The sequence below is a fragment of the Pseudochaenichthys georgianus genome, chromosome 21, assembly GCF_902827115.2.
Source record: "Pseudochaenichthys georgianus chromosome 21, fPseGeo1.2, whole genome shotgun sequence".
NCBI lineage: Eukaryota > Metazoa > Chordata > Actinopteri > Perciformes > Channichthyidae > Pseudochaenichthys > Pseudochaenichthys georgianus.
In genome coordinates, this window is record NC_047523.1 from 19,743,828 (window position 1) to 19,760,497 (window position 16,670).

The window sequence follows — 16,670 nt, forward strand, 5'->3', positions numbered from 1 at the left end:
AGGTCATTGCCCAGTGGATTGGACGCACCGGTCTACCTGCCCGTACAGTTGAGGATGAGGATTTCATCCTTATGATAGAGACCTTCGATAAGAGGAGAAGTGCTTTCCTCAAACTGAACAGAGATCAGCTAAAAAGTTGTTAATGCTACTACGGATGTCTGTACTTTGTCTGTTACTTTATATGAGAGTGCACTACAGAGGTGGTTCCCTCTGATTGTTTATAAGGCCAAGTTTATTCAAGGTTTATCTTATTCTATAGGTATGTACTGTATGCACTTTCAACATTTTTATTTTATTTGTAGGTACAGAAACGTATAATGTTAAGATGAGGGATAGTTTTATACAACAATTTATACTTTATAATTTATACAAGTTACTGCTTTGCACTGCATCTTGTGAGGGATGACCCTCTGTTCTGACAAGTTACTGACACACCATTGATAAATGTAGAGAGTCTACAATGGACTACAGTTTGAGTCACTGAGCTAACTCACGTCTGTAATTTTCGTGATCCAAAACTTCAGGTGTCATGTCATTGTTCATCATTTATTGCTCTGTTTTGGGCATACGTGTCTTCACTTTTATTGGAGGTTTCGGAAAATAAATATAAGAAGGCTAAAAAAAATAATGTTTTGGTTCTTGACTTGGAGTAAAGAACATTCCACTATGTTACCAGTACCACTTGTATTTATGTGTATGCACTATCCTTACCTTAGAGGATCAGCAAGGACAACACAACAGTATTGCACCAATGTGAGAGTCTAGGCTAGAGATATCAAACTAACTAAGTAAAGGGTTAAGAGAGTGAAATGTTGCTTTACAAATTTCAACACTTGATACGGTCACCTTGATTCCAATTTCAGATACCTGTATTTGCCTAACTGAATTGGTTTAAAGAGAGAAAACATTTTGACTTAAAGTTAACTAAAATGTAATTTTTCATCGACTAAAACTGGACTAAAACTAGACTAAAACGTTTTGAGTTTTCGTCGACTAAAACTAGACTAAAACTATAAAGGATAGAAATGTCTAAAATGTGACTAAAACTAATAACCATTTTCGTCTAAAGACTAAGACTAACTCAAAAATAGCTGCCAAAATTAACACTGTTTTATAGAAGGAAAACCTCCTTCACTTCATGAAATCTCTGCAGCGCCAGGAGGCAGCGGGAGGGTTAACTCAGCCTCTGAGAAGAGGAGCACGCACCGCCTTTCACGCACCGCAGTTTCACGCAGCGCCTTCTCACTGTGTTTACCTTCAGAATCATTAGAAAGGCTAAAGAGCGGTCTGGCTGATGTGTTTTAACCACACACACCTCTACACACACACACACACACGATTTAAACGCAGGCTTTTGTTCCTCCATGTTACGTTGTTATTGTTTCACTGAGCGGACCCGCACAATTTTTTCAAACGCTCCCCTTTTTGGTCCATCTGCGCGGTTTTGTGCGCTGTGATGATTCGGCTGTACCTTTTAGTAATGAATATTAAATGTTGTGAGGAAATCTTTCCACCAATAATTGCAATAAGTAATCCAAAATGTATTCACTTCAGGTTTACGAAAGTAACTGTAATCAGATTACTCGTTTTTCAAATGTAACGCGAGCTGAATACAGTTACTTGATTTTTGTATTCTGATTACGTAACACCGTTACATGTATTCCGTTACAACCCAACCCTGGCCACACCCCACTGGGCTGGGCTGGGCCGGAACACTTACAAATGTGGGCCAGTAGGATTTAGGAAAAAAAAAAAGATTTATTTTTATTTTTTATATATAAACATTTTAATTTTTTTGTGTTGGCCCTCCGGCCCACACACAGCACCGGCCCACCGGGGAAACTCCCGGTATTCCCAATGGCCAGTCCGCCCCTGGGTGCAGCTCAGGAAGACTTTCTGTTCTGTCAACCATGGAGACCAGAACAACAGCTGTGAGCACATATTCCAGCTCCTAGACGCGTTTGGGCAAGAGAATGGACTTGAATGGAAAGAGTGTGTTGGAGTCTGCACAGACGGCGCGAGGGCTATGACTGGCCGCCACAGCGGAGTAGCAGCTTGGATCAAAGAGGTCGCACCGGAGATGCGATGGACACACTGCAGCATCCACCGGGAGGCGCTGGCGGTGAAGAAGATGCCCGATGGCTTGAAGTCTGTGCTGGACTCTGCTGTGAAGAGTGTGAACTTCATAAAGGCCCGACCGATGCAGAGCACTATTCCAAGTGCTCTGTGATGAGATGGGCAGCGAACATGTCCAACTTCTGCTCCATACAGAAGTAAGATGGCTATCAAGAGGAAAGTGCTTTCAAGGCTTTTTGAATTGCACAGAGAAGTCCAAGTCTTCTTACAGGACAAACACTTCCCCTTATCAGATGTGTTTGATGATACCATGTGGCTCAGCCCAGGGTCGGCGTCATGGGGGGTCATTCGCAGGCCATGCCCCCCCAAATGAGTCACTGTGCCCCCCCAACGCAGGGTGGGCAAGCCTTGCCACTTTGCCGTTTAAAAAAAAAACCATATAAGTGAAAACGTTTCCACTAAAGGTTTTTTGTGTGAAATACGTCAGAAATAAAGAATACAAATATAAAACACAGCCTGAGCTGTGCTCACTGCTGCTCTCTGATTGGTGTGTTGCTTGACCAATGACCCCCAACCTTTGTTTTGTTATCATTACGTGGCTGTGTGTTTAGATGAAAGCCCCGTGGCGATCTGTTCATCTGTTACACTGATTATACAGTAAAGCCATCGAAAATAATATGATATACAGTACAGTACAAGTAGCCCAGAGCCATATAATAGAAGAGTTACAACAACGGAAGTCCAAAAACGGTTATCGTCACGTGGTTCATGTAAACGAGGATCGTTCCCCGGAAGTTCATGGCGGGCAATGTGAATGCATTGATAACAGGAGATAGAACTACGATTTTTGGTAATTATTAGTGAATAAAGGTTTTGATTTGCAATATTTATACAACAAATCGATATGTGTATGTATTTACATAAATATGTTTTTTTAAATAAAATAGAATTTGCTAATATTAAGTGATAATATTAGGATTAGTGTGAACAACTAGTTTACATGTTAGGCTAACAGTGCCTTGGTTAAAGAGCCTGTTGCTGTTTATTTATAGCTTTGAATTCTTTAAAACCAATATTATCTTCTTAAACTTGTATGGTAGACAGGAGCATCACTTTCTAATGTTTATTGATATATTTAGAGGGAGGGGATCTAAAGTAATGCTTTAAAATTAAGATTAGATTAATGTCTACCATTTTCTTAAATTCATGGTAGTTTCAGTAATCCCATGGTAATTGAGGAGGATACAAGTTATCTAAATGACTAATGTCATCTTTATGGCTTTCAGAAAGGACAGGAGAGTGGACCGACAGGTGACTATCAAAGGACTAGCAGCAGCAGCAGCATGATGATGATGATGATGATGATGTTAAATGTGTTGTTTTAGGAACATCCATTGCAAATACATGGAATTCAATAAACATTGAATAGCATATCATGCAGTTTGTCTGTGCCTTTTCCTCCGTGTTGTCCTGGTTTGCTGTGCTGCCTCCTAATCGCCACCATGGTTTGCTGTGCTGCCTGGGGATGCCCAAATCGCTCCGAGAAAGGAGTACGAATGTACGGCTTCCCCACTGACACAGAGCGGAGGAAAAAATGGCTGGCTCAAGTCAGCAGGAGCAATTTCACGACCAACAGCAAAAAAATATGTGAGGTAATTATATACAAACACTGCATTTGCACTTTTTCACAAAACGAAAACCACACCATTGGGAAAGCTTAATGTTTTGTTTAATACAAAAAAACAGGGAAAGGCTTGAAAAACACAGAGTTGAGACTCAGGGTGCAGAGTGAGGGTCTCAGTGCAGGTATTCAGGCTCCATTGAATCCCCCTCTGGTTCTTGTGCTGAAAGAGGGATAAACAGACCGGAGAAAGGGTTATACCAGGGGTCGGAAACCCGCGGCGCACGGGCCGCATGCGGCCCTTTAAGCCCTCTGCTCTGGCTCCCTTGAGCTTAGACAAAAATAAGAAGGAAATAAAATAAAAGTATTTGTAGGACTATTTATATTTTGTTGGATGGTTGAAAATGTTTCGTATCTTGTATTTTGAGGTGATACTGTGACACATAAATAAAAAACAAAACGGTTTTAATTAGGTAAACTAAAATATGCGTCACATCCTGCTACGGTCCCGCGTGAGCGCCTTTTCTTGGAGGCGAATAACCCCCAGCTCGATGAGCGAACTATGGATAAATCAAATAAAAGTACCGGAGGAAAACAGGATTTAATTCTGCGTGGACAGAGTTATCTGCTTTCACAGCAAACGATGCTGGTTTACCGGTATGTTTGATATGTAGAGAGAAGTTGTCAACGGTGGTGCAGCCTTTACGTATCGAGGAACAACAAGGGAGAGGAAGCCAGCTGACAATCTTCAGTCATAATTCAATGGGGTATGTAATTTATTTCAGAAAACACTTTTGTTATATTCCATGGAATGCTCTTACCGTCCCGATAGCAATGAATATATTAAATGCTTTGACAATAAATACATACAAAAATTAATCTGTGGAAGCAGCCTGTCCTCCTACAAAAAACGACCATATAGGTCGATTGTTCAGCAGCTAAATACGACCCAGAGGCACGTTTTAAAGTGTAGCACCTCTAGTGGTCGTGTAAGAAACAACATGCTCCTGTCGATTGCAAACGCTCCGGAGGGTCGTTTATTCACAAATAACCCTCTCTGGAAAATCCTAAATTGTGGAATAGTTTGGCCATTAAAATGCTTTTTTATTAGATTTCTAGCGAGAAGTGTATATTGTACTTTTAGAATCTACGTCCAGTGGATGTGTAGGATCTACAGTTTGATAGATATACGAAGATGATTTGAGGTCTCGCCAGGAGAACGTGTACTGTATATGGGGCAACTTCCATGTAAAGTTAGCGGGTGAAAACAGTATTTCCGGTCTCGAAGTTTTCATAATAAAACCGGAAGTATTCCCCACACTGTCAAATGATTACACAGTGATATCTCCATTACTCATCCACTAAAAAACATCAGTTTATCCTTGTTAATTACACAATATTGATTGGTTTAAATTGTGTACAATGCTTTTGTGTTTTTAACCTTCGATTCGGAGAAACAAATTGTTTTTTCGGAGTTTAGACACTACAGAGTTTCCGAAGACACTACACTACCCAGAACCCCCAGCTATCGTTTGTGACTACAACATCCGCCTTGCTTTACAAACCCCGTGATTAGCCCTCAAGCTCTGTGATTGGATATTGGAGTGGCAGTGCGACAAGGTTACGCTGTCAAACAGCTCTTTGAAATGGAATGCAACCACGGCAGACTTTCCAAAACTGGACTTGGACGGGTCCAGCCCAGCCCTCCCCCCCAGAATTACACTTGCTGGCTATTGTGTGTTTCGCAACATGTTCTATGGCACGTCTCTACTGGGAAATGTAGTTTTAAAAGACGTTTTCGTATTTCCCACAATTAGAAGTTGCCAGTATTAAACTGTATACATCCCTGGAGGTTTAGGGGATACGAAACACATTGGTGTTATCAAATTTAAAACATATAATTAATACATGGGTGAACATTTCTTGTGTCCATAATGGGCAGCATTAATACCACATGACAGCTAAGGTCAGAAGAGCTTTATTTAACAGCTGGTCTTATGTCTGTGACCCCTCCTGTTGTTAATTGATAAGCCTGAAACATGCACTTGTCAAGGTTCAGATGCACATTTAGCAAATATGGCAGTAGCCATCGATTATCTTAAGTTAAGATACTTTATTGATCCCAAGTTGGGAAATGTTTTTGTTACAGCAGCATGTACTACTTTGTTCTACTCCACTACAATTCAGAGGTTAACCTGGTATTTTTACTCTACTACATTTATTTTTGTTACTTTGCAGATTCTGATTATTGATGTGAAATATAAACAACCCTTAAATCAGACTTTAGTTACACCTGAGTAAAATTCAGCCTTATCAGTTTGTCTGTTTTGCACATCCTCCTGTTAATATCTTTGGACGTCCTGCACTAAACTGTTTTATTGTAGAGATCACTACAGTATCTTCTTGATATTTTTCATTCTATATTTCTATCATTGACCCCTATTTTGTATGTAGGCTACTCTTAATATTTAAATGTTTTCATCAAATATAACTTATTCAACAACTAAATTCAATAACGTGCTTTAACCACTAGGTGCGGTTTAGACCAGTGGTCTAGTTAATAAAACATAATAATATCGTACATAATATGACTATAAACTTTATTGTGAAATTAAAACAGAACGTTAAAGGAAAATACAGTTTCAGTCTCTCGATGTGAAGCTTATGCATTGTACCATGAACTTGTATAGACCTGTAACAGTCAACTGCATGAGGAGTTGGAAAGGTAGTTCAGAAAATCAGTAATATCTTTAAAAACTACAAAAAAGTCCCTTTCTATCAGCTGTGCACCGTTATGGTGTAAATACAGACTATCTACTAATTGGATCAAATATAAAAGTCAGCCGAATTAGTGTTGATACTGCAAGGAGACGTATTGTGTGAAAAGAAATGGAAGATGTTGTTTAATTGTTGATATATTTATGATCCACGTCACGTATTCAGTTTTGGCGGCATCTCTAGTTTGTCAAAAGGTCTTCTGATCAGGGCTCTATAAATACATATCTAGGGCAGATATGTAATATGTAATGCAGCCGAACCGTGTATTGCAATGCCGTTATGTGATGACTTTCAAAGAGAAAAGCAAGAACACTCGGAATAAAGTATTATTATAATTTTTTTAATGTTTTCCGATTTCATATCACATAAACACCATATCCCGACGTGCATTGCGGCGTGATTTTAGCCTATCAAAACCTCTGAAAACAGAAATGTGTCTCTCAGAATCGAAAGAGAAAAACCTATGGGAAAAACACAAAAGCATTGTACACAATTTAAACCAATTAATGTCGTATAATTAACTAGGATAAACTGATGTTTTTTAGTGGATGAGTAGTGCAGATATCACTGTTAAATCATTTGATCATTGGTTTTATTATGAAAACGGCGAGACCGGAAATACTGTTTTCAACCCGTAACTTTACATGGAAGCTTGCCGCATACACGTTCTCCTGACGAAACCTCAAATCATCTTCGTAATATCTATCAAACTATAGATCCTACATATCGACTGGATGTGGATTCTAAAAGTACAATATATACTTCTCGCTAGAAATCTAATCATAAAGCGTTTTAATGGCCAAACTATCCTACAATTTAGGATTTTACAGAGAGGGTTATTTGTGAATAAACAACCCTCTGTAACGTTTGCATTGAACGGGAGCACGAGAGGCCGACAATTTTAAAACGTAATTATAGATCGTATTAAGCGCTTGAACAAACGACATATTTGGTCGTAATAAGGGCTTAAACAATCGACCCATTTGGTCGTATGAGTTGGAGGACTTGTTGTGTGGAAGCCGTAGCACTGTAAAAAGCACGACCAATCATCTGCCTCGGCCCGGCTAAAATAACTGGATGGCCTACCTGCCTGTCAGCCTTCCATCTGTGCACAAACTTATCTCGTGCCCTCATTGGTCATGTGCGCGTTCGTCTGTGTTGGAGGAGGGACTCTGTAAGAATGTCTTTTTTCCAGTTGTGTATTTTCTAGCGCACTCGAGCTGGTTTCTCCATTCTTACCTACCCTACCTTTAACTCTTTTTAGGGTGCAGCTATATGTTTTATTTATTTCAAAGTGGGCCCATTTTAATAATATTTTTGTTCCCTTCAAATGTGCAGAGGACTCCCCAAGTGCTGTGTTTAATTTATTTTAAAGTAGGCCTGTGTATTATTTTTAATTCTCCTTTATAAGAGTTCTTTGTTTCTTATTAGAGGTTAACAGTTTTATATCATGTAATAAATAGCATAATAAATGCAAAAAAACTGTAGTTTTTGTCTGATATAACAATAAAAAACTATGAAATATGTTTTGCGGCTCCAGACAAAAAAACGTTTTGGAAAAAGGAGCAAAATGGCTCTTTTGGTCAAAAAGGTTGCAGACCCCTGGGTTATACACACCCAGGGGCGCCAAGGGGATGAAAAGTTAGGACGATTCTAAGGGCCCGTGACTGACAGGGGCCCCAAAATGTTCAGAACATTAAGAAAAAAAATAATGTAACCTTTCATCAATCCTCAATAATTGACATTAATAGAACGTTATATTGATAAATTACTCACTAAACTTACGATTCATTTAACTTATTTTCTTCCAAAAGTTAATTATCAAAGCCTCTGTTCCCCCCCCTTCTATTTACATGTAATGGTTTGGTCCTGCCTCCAAACGCGGTGCGGCACCGCACCGGCACTTGCAGAGAGTGAAAGCATGTGAGGAGGGATGCTAGTACTTAGCCTAGATACGTGTGTTGTACCATGTTTCAACGACCAACAAAGTCAGGCTCTAAGAAAAGAAGAGAAAGACAAGAGAGAGGGACTAAAGGGCGACAGTAAGTCACACAGTTTTTCACAAGAAAAGGTGGGTGTGGTCCATGAGTGGTGGAAATTAGTCTGTTAGCTAATGTTTTTTTGTTTACTAAGCTGACATTAAGTAGGCCTACTGTTAATATATTTACAGAAAATTCAGAGGTCTTTAATTTCACTGCTCTTTTAGCTGACATTTAAAGGTGGGGTAGGTAAGTTTGAGAAACCGGCTCGAGATCGCTAGAATTTGAAAATACACAACCGGAGAAAATCTGCCACTTCCTTATAGAGCCCCTCCTCCAACACACACGAACGCGCACATGACCAATGAGGGCACGAGATAAGTTTGTGCCCCGATGGAAGGCTGACAGGCAGGTAGGCCATCCCGGCTAAACGGATTGGTTGTACTTTTTACAGTATTACGGCTTCTACAGATGACATTTTTGTATGGATTTTTTGTCAAAGCACTTAAGATATTCATTGCTATCGGGATGTTAAGAGCATTCCATGGAATATAACAAAAAGTGTATCTCGAGCCGGTTTCTGAAACTTACCTACCCCACCTTTAAAGGTATGGTAGGTAATTCACTTCAGATACACTTGTTGTTATATTCCATGGAATGCTCTTAACATCCCGATAGCAATGAATATATTAAATGCTTTGACAATAAATACATACAAAAATGTCATCTGTGTAAGCCGTGGCGCTGTAAAAAGCACGACCAATCATCTGAGCCGGCCCGGCTAAAATAACTGGATGGCCTACCTGCCTGTCAGCCTTCCATCTGTGCACAAGCTTATCTCGTGCCCTCATTGGTCATGTGCGCGGTCGTGTGTGTTGGAGGAGGGGCTCTGTAAGGAACTCTGAAGGAAGGGGCAGATTTTTTTCGGTGGTGTACTTTCAAATTCTAGCGCACTCGAGCTGGTTTCTCCATTCTTACCTACCTACCTTTAATAAATGCAGGAACATTTTTAGCGCCTATTCATACTAAATCAGTTGTCCCTCCCCCTGGTGCCAGGTCCAACAGATCCATCTTTAGGCTCAGCAGCCCTGTCCCCCCATAAGGCTGAACCTGAACCAGCTTTTCTCCAAACTGAAGGAGGTGAGCAGCATTGTGTTGAATGCCACATAACATATCTGAAGGGAGACTGGAATACAAAAAATATATATATAACAAAAAGCTAACATCTAATTTAAATTATACATTTCAAACACAGTATTTTCCCACATAGCCAATGATCTATATAAAACAAAAAACTGCTTTTAGTCTATTTAGGATGATGGACAGTTTGAAGCATTGAGTGATCAGTCTGAAAACAAAATGTTAATCACCGACATTTTGGCTATGATATTAATACTAATGTTATTATATTAAAGCAGGGGTGGGGAACCTCCGGCCCCCGGGCCGTATACGGACCGCTAGACCATTTGGTACGGCCCTCGAGGTAATTTATAAACAAAGTGGCCTGTGCCTGGTGGTGCGGCCCAATGTGATATATTTTCAGGGGACCCAAAATCCCTGGCGGCGCCCCTGTCCACACCTATATAGCACACCTATTGGATGGGAAATTGCCTTGGGGAGATAAGGTGTGGTCTTTGTTCCCAACTGAAGTTATGGAACTTTATTATTTGTGAGTTTAACAAAGTATGACAAATGGCATCAGTAACAGATGTGATATGAATTTCTATAAAGTTGTCTCACATTCTTGGTCATATTTTATATACAGTATGTAATGAGTATAACATGTCCAGTAAGTATAAAGTGTTTCCTAATACTGTGTATTCAACCACTATGGAATATGTATGTGGGCAGACAAAACTGAGTTGTTCTGTGTGTGTGAAGTAACCTCAAGTCACTCCGCAGGCACATTTTGATGCAGACCAGTTTGTCAAGACAAAAAAGGGCAAGGCTGAGAGCAGAGGCTATACCCACCATCTTCGTGCATCGCCCTGTGGTCAAGAGAAGGGCCCCTGCACCACGATTCACCCCGGGACCTGTATCTACAAAGCCCATAGCTCATGATCACAGCTATAGTGTGAAAGGTGACACAGGTATAATAAGTATGAACTCTTAGTAACAAAAGTAATATTTGTTATTTTTAAGTGGTATAATATTTAAAATGTTCGAACATTTACAGTGCCATGTCTTCTACTTACATTAGTCTCAAAGATTGAGGGAAGAAGGGATGAGGAGACTGAGAGAAAGGAAAGTGAGGGTTTAGAAAGAGAGGACATGGCTAGTGAGGAGAGACAGGGAGGGCGGACACCACCCACTCAGCCAGCAGCCAGTCAGCATACGAGGGAACCAGCAGCCAGTCAGCATACAAGGGAACCAGCAGCCAGTCAGCATACGAGGGAACCAGCAGCCAGTCAGCATACGAGGGAACCAGCAGCCAGTCAAACAGATCTATTACAACAATTAAAGAGAAAATTAAAGAGCCAAGAAGGAATCACCAAAACAGCAAAGGCTGCACTAAGAAAAATCAGGAAGGAAAATGCAGCACTCAAGAAAACAATGAAAATTAGGGACAAGAAATATAAGAAAACGTTTTCAAAAGACCAACTGAAGGCATTAGGCAGACTCACCACAAAGGGGATGAAATGGAGCAATGAGACAATTAAGAAGGCTTTAAAAATTCGCTTTGCGGGTTATAAAACTCTGCAGGAATTGAAGATTCCCCTTCCAGGAATAAGGACACTGCAAAGAAGGATGCAATGTGTTAAGTTTGAGCCTGGTGTGTTGACAGAGGTCTTTGATTTCCTAAAATTGAAGGCAGATAGATAGGCAGATAGATTGACAGACCTTGAAAGGGAGTGTGTGTTGACCTTGGATGAAATGGCAATCACACCAAGTGTGGAGTTAGACATGATTACAGGCAAACTGTACGGTGATGTGACTTTACCAGGTCACACCGTGGTGGCAACACATGCTTGTGTGTTTATGTTGGCTGGAAACACAACACGGTGGAAGCAAGTAGTAGCATATCATTACACTGGCAATTCTACCAATGGAGCAGAGTACAGGCCAATCATTATTGATATAATACAGAGGGCAGCATCCATAGGGCTACATGTGCTTGATGTCACCACCGACATGGGTAGCCCTAACCGAGCCATGTGGAAATCCTTTGGGGTGGACCAAAATAAAACATCGGTGCCACATCCAGCAACACCAGACAGGCAGCTCTATTTCATGCCCGATGTCCCACATCTGATAACATTTTAAAAAAGTGCCCTTGTCCGTGGGCAGGTCTTCATAATTCCTGAGGATGTTGTTAACAGAGAGAACCTCCCCTCTAACGAGGTTTCTGTGGTCCCCATTAAGAACTTATTGACCTTTCAGGAAGGGATGGCCTTAAAAATAGCTCCCCATCTTTCAGCTGCAGCCATCGAGCCAAGTCACTTTGATAAGATGAAGGTTGGTCTTGCTCTAAATGTGTTCAGTAAGGCTACAAGTGCTGGGCTGAAATACATGGTGCAGCAAGAAAACCGCCCTCTGTCATACCTGACGACAGCGTGGTTCCTGGAGCAGGTTGATCGTTGGTTTGATCTGATGTCATCTCGCCATCCAATTACAGCCCTGAGCAGGCTCAAGATGGAGGAGTACCAAAAGGCCATCACCTTCCTCCAGAACATCGTCCATCTGTTTCGTGGGATAAAGATAGGTCAAAAGGGAGGTTGGAAGCCTGTTCAAACAGGGGTGATAATGGCAACAACATCAATTTTGGCCATACCAGAGGAGATGTTAACATCAAGGTTCACACAAGACTGCCTTGAAAATACATTCAGCTGTGTGAGGTCTAAAAATCCTGTCCCAACTCCAGTGGAATTCCATCATGCACTGAGAATCATACCTGTTGGGCAGTTCCTCACCACCATCAGCTCTGGGAGCTACCAGGAAGACCACAGTAGCTTTTTGGCAGACTTCCTGGACACAGGGGAGCCAAAAATCACTCCACCAGTCAGAGTGGAACAGCTGATGGCGGTGAACAGAGCAGCAGCACCTGACCTCACAAAAACTGGGAAATGTATTCTCTTCCATCTTGCAGGCTACATCGTCCACAAAATCATCAAGTTTGCCAGCATCTGTGAAAAATGCAAAATTGCAACAGAGCACCATGATGAGAGTCCTTCTGGTGACAACAGCTTGTTAGTGGACTTGAAAGACTTCAAGGCAGGTGCTCTTTGTCGTCCCTCCCAAGAAGCCTTTGACTTCATTTACCAAATTGAGGAACTATTTAGGACCAAGACTGGTTCCTCCCTCATGCAGCTCCCCAACGCAGTGGGTGTCTTGGAGAAAGAAGCTCAGGCCCTCTCCAGCAGGCTTCCGTCATGCTGTGGAGTACAACAAAAACTCGTAAAAAGATTCATACGGCTGAGGCTGAGAATTGAGGCCAAACAAATCAGAAAGGACAGAAAAAAAATCAAATTAAAAGATGGCCATTTTGGAAGCAAGAGCCAATCCAAAAAGGTGAAAAGGAACAACAGCAGCCAAGCTACCACATCCAGCAACCCCCAAACAGATCCACAGCTGCAATCATTTCCATTAGCCGTTGCAATGGAAATATTTGGACTAAACATTGCTCTTCCACCTGCCAGCACCCAGCTAACATCACTGCCCCTCCACCCGTAACATCACTGCCCCTCCACCTGCCAACATCACTGCCCTCCACCTGCCAGCACCCAGCCAGAGGAGCGCAAACAACAAAAACAAGCAAGGTGTCCCGTCATGTACCTGGAAGTTTGGATTGGCAAAATGGAGTAAGAGAGGGACTTGAAAAACCTTGGTGGCTCTCTACTCATGTTGTTACAGTTGTCTTGGTTACAGCTCTCAAGTTTTTTTTGTTGCCATTTCCACATCTTTAGAAAATATGAAATAAAAAATTGAAGTGAAATCAACCTCTTCTCTGGAGAACAAACTTTGATTTCTCTGTCTTGTGAGTTTGCAGTCTTGCAGTTTTGCTCCTCCACCTGTAACATCACTGCCCCTCCACCTGCCATACAGTAGGTTACTAACAAGATTACTTATATAATACAGTGATATAATACATGTTTGGTATGCTTACTTATATAAAACAGTAGTATTAAACTTACCTTGTGTTTTCACTCTCACTTAAGTCCCTCTCCTTTTGCCATCAATCCACAATCAGCTGAGCTGCAACATTATACAGACAGGTAATAATCAACATAATCACAAGGACACAATATGGCTCTGCTAAAGACACTCACTCTTACACGCACCAAAGTTATATTTATCTAATATTTAACTCCCTCCACCCCCGCATACAATCCCGTTTAGAAGCCCCTCTTCTCTAATTCAACAACGTTGGACGAAATGACATTAAGAGAACGGAATTTACAATTAAAAGGCTGTTCAACGTGTGTTGCTAACTTGCTTCAGTATCCTAGCTTAATCTGTTATCTGTAAACGTTCCCTAAATCTACTAATTTAGGGATAATCCACTGACATCCTTTAATACACATGTTAATTTGAATCAGATGTACTGATAATATCCGCAATATAAATCTTTAAACTTCTTCTTACCTTTAAAAGTCTGTCACGAACGGTCTATTATGCTGCAACTCTACAGCTCTGCTAGCCTTGGCGCTAACTTCCGGGGAACGATTGAGAGGCTCCACGATCCGTCATTGCTGTAAAAAAGTGGTCCATTGGAGTGAACGGAGATGTCGTAACTCTTCTATTATATGGCTCTGAAGTAGCCTACTTCTGGGCCTCTGTGTTTCATTCAAGCTCGGCTCTGTGTGTGTGTGGCACGAGCGCATTTTGTGAGTGCGCAAGCGGTAACGTGGAATGTTGTTGTTAGCATCTGGTTAGCTAGCTATGCTAACGGATATAAAGAGCTGTTTCTACACCAAGGTGGAGGAGAGTCCTCTCCTGTCAGACTGAGAGGATCGTATAACCTCTGCTCAGTGAGGTAAGGACTCTCAGTGTTTAGATAGTTAACTTTAGTGTAGGTTATCTCAGTGGGTCTCAAACGGTTTGGTCACCATTTATGTAAACCAGTATTTGCGAGGAATACCTTTATATGATTATTATAGTTATTAAAGAATAAGAGAATACATAAAAAAACGGGTATGAAATACTATAGGACAGTAACACAAGAATACAGTTTAAAAGGGGAGTGATTAGTAAAATATCCATAAAGTAAATCTGTGTACAGTTCTGTTTCATATGGATGCTGAGAGATGTAGGCTATCCATAGATCTCTTCATGTTGCTCTCAAAGTGCACCAGATTGATGCATTTAACTTCAATATTTTTTAAATAATCTTCCCGGGGGAGCATGCCCCCAGACCCTCCTAGTGGAGGTTAGGTTGACCCCCACCTAAAACATGTTCACATGGATAGGATACTAAATACAATTCATTGCACACTTTTTGTATGGTGGCCTATGTCCATATGTTTCTGTTTTGGTGGTCGTTCCACAACCGTGCATGTATGCACAAGTCATAGGTGCGCTATACAATAGCACTACACCCTGCAATGTGTGTGAAAGACAATAGACTTTACAGCATGTTTTTTGAAGTTGCGTTGGTGTTTGTGTGTTGGTTGTTGATGGCAGTGTGTGCCCCCCCTTTGTAAATGATTGCCCCCCCATTCGATTTGTTCTAGAGCCGACCCTGGCTCAGCCAGATGGCATACTTGTCAGACATTTTCTCCCGTTTAAACGACCTGAATTTGGGACTACAGGGACTCTCCATCAATGTGTTTGATGTGCAGGACAAAATCAACACAATGCTGAAAAAGTTGGAGTTATTCGAAATCAAAGTCAAGGCAGGTGATGTTTCAGCTTTCCCTGCTTTAGAGAGTTTTCTGTCTGAGAACGAGCTGACCCTTGATGAAGGAGTGAGGGACAACATGGTTGCACACCTTGTCTCGCTCAGACAACAGTTCCGCCAGTATTTCCCAGTGATGACCGAAGACAGCAGCTGGATGAGAAGCCCGTTCAGTATGGAAGCATCTGGACTGCCAAATAACTTAACTGTGGCTGAGCAGGAGAGTTTAATAGAGTTGTCTTGTGATGAAACACTAAAGCCTGCTTTCAGAAAGCAGTCTTTAGTGGACTTTTGGATAAAGCAACACAGAGAATACCCCGCCCTGTCTGACAAAGCTGTGCGCTTTCTCCTTCTTTTTGCGACCACATATTTGTGCGAGAAAGGCTTCTCTTCCCTTGCTGTTATTAAAACCAAATACAGAAGCAGGCTGAATGCTGAGCCAGAGCTGAGACTGAAGCTCACCTCGATTGCCCCAGACATCAAAGGACTGTGTTCACGGAGACAGGCGCAACCTTCTCATTAGATTTAGGTGACTTATCAATGGACACCAACGTGTGGCAGAGTGAGAGTGTGTGTATGAGTGAAGTACTGTACAGTTGTCATTTGTCATTATTTGGTTCTGTTCTCACTTGCTGTGTGTGTGTGTGTGTGTGTGTGTGTGTGTGTGTGTGTGTGTGTGTGTGTGTGTGTGTGTGTGTGTGTGTGTGTGTGTGTGTGTGTGTGTGTGTGTGTGTGTGTGTGTGTGTGTGTGTGTGTGTGTGTGTGTGTGTGTGTGTGTGTGTGTGTGTGTGTGTGTGTGTGTGTGTGTGTGTGTGTGTGTGTGTGTGTGTGGCCTCAAATATTTCAAAATGAAAAACAAAAAATACTACTCGGGGAATATAAAGAGAGATGCATTGTTGCAGGACAGTTTGTCTCTGCCTACCACAGTTTGAGAGAATCAAACTGAGCTGTTACACCAAATTCTAAGCAGTTTGTGTACAACTGTTTATGTGTTTATTTGTGTGTATTTGTGTATAGATGTTGCAACTTAGAGCTTTGGCAATATATGTCACTATGGTCATGCTAATAAAGCTATTGCATTTAATTGAGTGTGTGTATGTATGATTGAAGTACTGTACAGTTGTCATTTGTTGTGTGAGAATAAGTTATTATTTTGTTCTTTATGTTCTCACTTGTGGTGTGTGAGTGAGTGAGTGAGTGAGTGATGAGTGAGGGGGAGAGGGAGAGGGACTGCCCTTTGTACAAGTAGCTGTTGCTGACAATAAATAATGTTATTATGAATACATTTTCCTCCGAGTCCTGCATGAACTGTACATAGACTGTATTTTAACATTGGTCATATGGTGGTACTTGGAGAGCCAACTATTTTCTCAGGTGGTAC

At 41.3% G+C, this 16,670-nt stretch overlaps 1 protein-coding gene across 1 annotated transcript; it reads left to right on the forward strand.

Moving 5' to 3' along the window:
- Positions 1 to 666: 666 nt before the first annotated feature.
- LOC117466359 (zinc finger BED domain-containing protein 5-like) lies at positions 667 to 15,812 on the forward strand. The gene is given in 6 exon segments (XM_034109568.1): positions 667 to 675; positions 1,883 to 2,208; positions 2,210 to 2,295; positions 2,298 to 2,373; positions 10,129 to 10,137; positions 15,128 to 15,812. Coding segments are annotated over 6 exon segments (1,191 nt in total).
- The last annotated feature ends 858 nt before the right edge of the window (positions 15,813 to 16,670 follow it).